The sequence below is a fragment of the Hipposideros armiger genome, unplaced genomic scaffold (genome assembly GCF_001890085.2).
Source record: "Hipposideros armiger isolate ML-2016 unplaced genomic scaffold, ASM189008v1 scaffold_443, whole genome shotgun sequence".
Lineage (NCBI taxonomy): Eukaryota > Metazoa > Chordata > Mammalia > Chiroptera > Hipposideridae > Hipposideros > Hipposideros armiger.
The window spans coordinates 1,000,314-1,007,409 of record NW_017731793.1 but is presented as its reverse complement, the minus strand read 5'-3'; the positions used below and the strand labels follow the sequence as shown (position 1 = coordinate 1,007,409).

The window sequence follows — 7,096 nt, the reverse complement described above, 5'->3', positions numbered from 1 at the left end:
GGTGAACAGGGCATGGAGGAGTTGATAGCCCAGGGGGAAGAGAGCCAGAAACAAGCCACACAAGGATCACAGATCAGTATGGCCGCTGCAATGGAAGCAACTGAGGGCTGTAGTGAGGTCGCAGAAGAGGGGTGGGGATAGAGAGGACAGCCCTTGAGAGGTTTCCAGGTGCGTGGCTGTGGTGTGCCCAATCCCCAGAGAGGTCAGGGAGTGGGGACAGAGGACAGACGTGCAGGCAGAGGCCCCAGAGGCAGCCAAAAAAGTTAAAGATGAGGGTGGAGAGGGAGACCAGTGGATCAGCAAGCCTTGGGTGACAGGCACCCTGGAGGGAATGTGAAGAGTGAGGTGAGGAAAGAGCACCCTCATATTTCCATTTTGGAAATGCCTCCATAGCAGGATGGTGGCTGGACTGGAAGGGTAGAGGAGACAGGGAAAATTGTGGGGCGCGTACTGCCATAGTTCAAGCAAGAGATGGCAGTGGCCTGGGCTAAGGCAGAGCAGTGACAACGGAGGGAGCAACGAAGGATGGAGATGTTAAGGACGAGGACGTAGCAGCACTTGCTGACAGTGTGAGTGGGAACTGTCAGAAGAGAGCCAAGTGTGGCTCTGAGGAAGGTTCCCTGCCACGAAGCCTGCCTGGATGACGTGAGTTGCTATGACCATCTCTCAGCCACAAGTGTCAAGACAGTGGGGGTGGTAGAGAGCCCAGCAGGAGACAGGGGGCCTGGGTTCCAGCCCAGCTCTGCCTCCAGCTCACTATACACAGGCCAGGGCCTCCCACTGTGAGTCTGCTTCCTCCCCTCTGGACAGGTGGTTTGGAAGAACCCTATAATGACGAGTGCTACGCTGTCTCTAACCCCCAGGCCTGATCAGCCCTGGGAAGATTTGCAGCCAGTGCACAGCCATCCACCACCTGAGGCACCTGCCTCCTCCAGAGAAGCCAACATATCTTCTTGGGATACCTACCTCGCAATAAAAGAAGATGAACTATAAAGAAGGGGGATGTGAGGCAGCCACACCTGCTGGGGTGGGGCAAGGCAGGAAGGGGGAACAGGGTGTTACCTGGATGAGGTTGTTGCTGAGACGGATGAGGACAGTGGCAGAAGATGATTCCTTCAGAATGCTGCCACTGCTATCTGCCGAGAGTGCCTGCTCGATGCCCAGCAGCAGCTGGGTCACTGTGGCTACCCACTCTTCCTTGCCTGAAGCTTCAGTCACATTCACCATCTGCTGGACCGCCTCGTTCAGAGCCACATCGGAGCACTCAAAACACTGCTGGTGGTCCTTCAGCCGGAGCAAGGAATCCTGAGCACAGGAAGGAGTGCTGTGAGAGGACTGCGACCACATTTACCATGCCTGGTCCTCACGACTGAGGGACAGGTAGCTAGGGATGAAGATGTGAGGGGCAGTCCAAAGGAAAAGGGAAGTATGGGTCCCCACAGTCTTGAGGCATCTACAGGGGCATGGGGTGACCTGTGTGCAATCACAGCATGGCAGGCCACCAGCAGCAGGGAGCTTTCAGAAAGGTGTTTGACCTCTGCACCTCAAGTTTCCTCATTTATAAAGCTGAGAGAGGCCACAGAGCTGGTGAGCAGCTCTGACTCCACCACCTCTGTCAGCTATCACCGTGCTCCAGGCCACCTAGTCATGCGCTCATCCAGTGCCACAGCTCTGAAAGGTCTCAGCAGAGGAGCGCGGCTGCCAGGGAGAGACTGTCTCTGCAGAGGAGGGCCTGAGCCAAGACCAGGGCAGCGCACCAGCCAGGCAGCTCTGAAGTCATCATTCTGAGTCTCTCTCCTCCCCAGGAACCAGGTGGAGCAAGGTACTGAGTCCCTTAGAGCCCCAGCCACCTCACTGCCCATCAGAAGTGCCCTGACCATTAAATGAGCTGATGCCCATAGCGCACTCAGCACAGTGTCCTGGCACACAGAGAAGCTCTCAGTATACCACACTGCGCTCTGCTTTTTTTTTTTTTATAAATCTCTTCTTTGGGAGCCATTATTTTTGTTAAGCTCCCTTTCCTCTTGCTCTAGAACAAGCCAATTTAAACCCCTTGGGTCTCAGCCTCTTTCATCACCGTGATGGTGTGTGGGGAAACTCAAGCCTAGTTGTGAATTTGCAGATCTGGCAGGCAGCCTGTTAGACCCACAGGAAGCACCTGCTGCCCGGCGCCCCATCGGACTCTAACCTCGCCACAGCTGAGGCCCAGCAGTGGCTCCTGCCTGCCTTGACACATGCAGCTGCCACACTCTAAGGTGACAGAGACAGGTGTGGGGACAGAAACATCCAAAACTGCCTTTGCAATGTGCTGTAACATGTGAAATCAGATCAAGCCGCCTTCAATTTAAAAGACCTAATTGCCAGGAACACGAGGCCTATTTCTGTAGAGAAAACCAGCACTCCAGCAGGAGGCCGCAGAGGCACGATGGAGCCTCCAAGATGCAGACGTGGAGCCCCCAAGGCCCAGGCTGACCCCTCATGATCAAATACCGAACATGCAAGAGGCAGGAGACTATTTTTAGTAGAATAAAGACTACTGACTTCAAACTACAGCCAGGGTTGCCATGAAAGTCAGACACAAGATAAAGACTAGCCAGCAGCACTCTAAGGTGACAATCCCCAGTGCTCACAGTCAGAAAGAGCTAAAAAGCAGAAGAGTAGCTGCCAACAAATGAGGAGACCAAATTACTACTGACTATGGGCAACATGATCATCTACCCAAAACAAAACAAACTAAACAGAAACTATTAGAAGTAATGGGAATTCAGTGAAGTGACAAGATTTGAACTAAACATGCAAAAATCAGTAGGCTTCCTATAAACCAGAAATGTACAGTTAGAAAACATAAGGAGGGCCAGCCGAGTGGCGCTATGGTTAAGAGCTGGCTGGCTGGGGACACCAGAGGGCCCCGGTTCAGATTCCACATATGAGGGCCAGTGACACTGCCCTCTACAGCTAAGATGCTGAACAACAGCTCGACCTGGAGCTGGGCTGCCCTGAGTTGCCAGCAACGGCGTAGGCTGCAGCCCCTGCTGTAGTGGGTTGTCATGGGCTACCGTGTGTAGCCAGCAGCCGCTGTGAGCGGCCGTCCAGAAGCCGGCGACTGATCTACCTCGCCCGGGAAGAGCGCAATGATGGTGCCAACTTGGGCCAGTGAAGCCACCTCCTCCACAACTAGACTGAGGAACAAAAAGACAGCAACTTGTCTGCTCCCCTTCCCCCAATTTCCCAGAGCTGTTCCCATCCCCCAGTTCCCAAATAAAAATCTTTAAAAAAAAAAAAGAAAGAAAGAAAACATAAGGACCACAGAAAGATCCTGCTCAAAATAGCAATCCAAAATATTAAGGACTAAGAATCAGCTCAACCAGAAGAAAATTAACAATTATTTTGAAGAACAAAAATCCTCCAGTGTGGAAGATTCCAAGGAAGACCCCCCCCCTCCATGTAACAGCTCAATGAAGCAAGTTAAATGCAAATCATAAAACATTAACACCACTAGAAGAAAACAAAGGCAAACAGGCTTTCTGTCTATTTGTTAACATGTTTCTCTTCTGCAACCTTTCTAAAATAAAGAGTTGCCTAGAGGGGTCCTCTCTCCTGTCCAGTGCCAGGCAGTAGGAACTCAATCCAGTTGTATAGAATGAGTGGATGAATATTTTCCCAGTCTTGAAAAGGTTGTCTAAGCATAATGAACAAAATCACAAACGTTTGAAAATAACAAAAGATTTGATAAAATAAAAATTCAAAACTTCTATATGTCAAAAAAAATACAAGCTGCAATTTAAAAGCAAACAACAAACAGGGAAAAATACTTGCAATATTTGATGAGAAAAAGATCAATACCTTTAATATGTAAAAAGCACTCTAAATCAGTAAGAAAACATCCCCTTTCCCTCCGCCCCCAAAAGGAAGTTGAGCAAAAACCAGAAGTCACTTATTTGCAAAAAGCTGGAGCTCCCATGGCACTTGGCCCAGGCCTCCCCTCAGCCCATAGTGCTGCTCAGTGGCTGTACAAACAGCAGCTCCCTCATCAACAGGGCATCTCCACACCTAGGAGTTCTAGATGACAGGAACAAAACAACATCTAAGTCGCTGGGGCCATCTTACAGAGGCAGAGAGAGCTGGTCTCTCGCCTCCTCCCCACCCAATGGGTTCCCTGGTACACCCAGCTGTCCTTCCCACACACAGCCATGCTGGACCCCTCCTCCCACTGCTGTGGTAACTGAGGTCGGACACATCTCATTCCTCTCTCACCTTGGGCTGCCTGACCTCCTCTGCCCGGAGCTGGTCCCTCCTTCCCATCTCTCTCTCTCTGCTTCCCTCCTTTCCTTCCCAGAACCAACTCTTTCCTCCCCTTTCACCAGGGCAGAGATACCTTCATTTGTGCCCACAGTTGCACCACTTAACTATTTCCTAATTCAAGAAAGCTAATAACTACAATGTCTCATGCAATCCGAGCAAAAAAACCTGGGAATACACTGGGCTGTTTTTCCATATTGATGGGGAAGGGCCCAACAAGGTAATATGATTTGTGTGTGAACCATACGGACGGGACACTAACCACCCAACACCACTAAGCACATCATGTTTAGCATCTTCCATGTCTGTCTCTCGAGTTTGACTCTCCACAGTTCCTGAGGATGGTGGCAATGATGACAGCCAGCACCTATTTTGGCGCTTGCTACAAGCCAGGCACGGTGCCAACACACACTAGCTTGTATAATCCTCACAACAGGCCTGTGAGGTTAAGGACAATGATCATCCCCATCCTACAGCTGAACTAAGGCACAGAGAGGCTGAGTAAACGCCCAGCGCCCAGCAGATCCTGGTGCCCGGTGAGTGAGTTCTCAGTAAGGGTTTACTAACGAACAGAGGCATGGAGGGAGCCGAGAGGGCACATGGGCTTCAAACACCACACTGGTGTTCTTTTCCTCCACCTATGTGATCATACATGGGTATTTATTTTATCTTAGTTCTTTACACTGTACAGATATTCCATCCATTTTTGTATCTACTCAATAGTTAATTTTAAAAGTAATTTAACTCTCCGTCAGGCGCAACTGATCTCACAGATTCATTGCACACAAATTTTCAAACATCTAACAGTTAAGTATCATGACTCGTCACTTCTGTATCTTCCCCCTCTACCGTAACCTATCACCAGTCATGTTTGTGACTTAGTAAAGATGTATTTCATAGTGGCCTCTTTGTGTGCAATGTATCTGTGAGACAGGCAGCGGAACAAACAGCTGGATGAATGGCTAATGTTCTGACTATTCTTCCTCCTCCTGTGCCATGCAGAAGTTGAGTCAAGAGTGGGCTCACCTTGAGTCATGTACAACCCTTGAACCTGCACTCCTAAGTTCCAACTTTCTCCTGTATCTTCCGACTGGCATCTTCCCGGGTACCAAGTTAGCAGTTTTTACTCCCACTTTTCTCTTCTAGGTTCTCGAGGGCCATCTCGAAGCCTCCAGGGAATAAACCCTCATCAAGCAAAGAAGGTACAAGTGGGCAAGGTGGGCACAGCAGCACACACCTGTAGCAGCAGCAGTTGGGCTGGCCTCTCGGGAATGGACGTCATAAACTCCAGGTGTTTGGCCCGGTCAAACCCACTGGTGCACAAAGTGGGGCGGAGTAGGTGCACGACAGCCTCGTAGTCTCCGGCCTCATACAGCCGCTGAATCTCCTCCAGGGACTGGCACCGCTCCAGCGACTTCAGGTTCTTATCGATCTGCAAGAAGCCCGGAATTGCTACCCGATGACAAACCCCTCACATGCTCCTTGAATCTGGCCAGTGTTTGCATTTATCAGAACCAAAATTTGACTCCCCTTAATATATCAGCATTTACATTAAATGAATACTTTATAAAAAACTATTTCTATTAAGGTCAAGGCATTCAATTCTTTAAAAAACAAATATACCAGAAACTAAAACTCCCCGGGAGCACAGAGGTTCCAAAAAAGTGTCTGCCAAAACAGTTGGACAGCCTCGTGGTCATAGTTCAGTGAACCAGACTCATGGAACTGTGGAGTGTCAGGTTGCTAGGGACTTGGTGAACCTGGGCCAGAGGCTGGCACATGCCACTGACCCACGAAACCCTCTCCTCACCAGAAGACCTGCCGTGGCCCCCAGGATGTAGGCAGCAGGGGCAGTGCCCTTGGCCTTGCCCTGAAACAACTCTGCAAGAGTCTGAAGGCCTCTTTCAGCTAATACAGACATTTCACAGATGTGGAACTGCATGGGGTCTGAGGCTCCACAGTGAAAATAGGATTAGAATCCAACAGAACCTGGCATACATACCGCACACCACTGATCCAGCCCCATGGCTAGACCGGCACTGGTCAGCTTCTGCTGGAGTTTCCCTCTAATTCCACTGGGATTGCTGTCATATGCAGCCCAGAGAGCTCGGCAATCATCACTCTAAATCATGCCAGCAAATGCCTCCACCCCTGCCCCCTGCCACCTGGATAAGCTGGGGCGGAAGGGGTTGCCTGTGAGTCCATGGCGCCCTTGTGCACCATAGCTGCCTCTCCCAGGCCCCTCTCCCCTCCCCAGGGAGGAAGGAGCCCTACTCAGCATGTCCTGCTCTCTTGGTTCTTAGAGACAGGTGGGGCCTATCTAACTGGGCCAACCCAGAAGAAATCTTTGACCAAGAAAACACCATTAAGAAAGCTCCCACTCACCTCCTCCAGGGAAACGACTGAGTCGTTGTGGAGGTTGGGCAGCCGGATGACAATGTCTCTTTGCTCAGCCCCTGCCTCTGCCTGGATGGCAGTGGAGCCCTGGAGCATTTCCGTGCAGATGTCATAGTTCTCCAAGGCCTGCTCCATGTCTCCCTGGTCAAAGGAGAAGCAGTCAAGGGACAGGGACAGGAGGAAGGGAACTTACTTTGTTGTGCCAGGTATCTTAACTTCCTGATCCCACTAGACTGTAGGCCCCACGAGGGCAGTTTTATCCAATTACAGCTATACCCCCTGAAAAGGGGCCTGGCACATAGTGGGGGCTCAATAAGTATTGTTGAATGGTTGGATGGATGGATGGATGGATGGATGGATGGATGGATGGATAAATGGATGGATGAATGGACAGACGGAC

At 50.6% G+C, this 7,096-nt stretch overlaps 1 protein-coding gene across 1 annotated transcript in view; it reads right to left on the bottom strand.

The window, feature by feature from the left end:
• Nucleotides 1-7,096, bottom strand: part of CABIN1 (calcineurin binding protein 1) — a 174,519-nt gene that overhangs the window by 121,978 nt on the left and 45,445 nt on the right. Inside the window, exons 13-15 of the mRNA XM_019665398.1 lie at nt 6,685-6,837; nt 5,537-5,731; nt 1,063-1,305 (exon numbers count right to left, since the gene is read on the bottom strand). Of these exons, the coding sequence (XP_019520943.1) occupies nt 1,063-1,305; nt 5,537-5,731; nt 6,685-6,837 (591 nt within the window). The remainder of the gene's footprint in view (nt 1-1,062; nt 1,306-5,536; nt 5,732-6,684; nt 6,838-7,096) is intronic.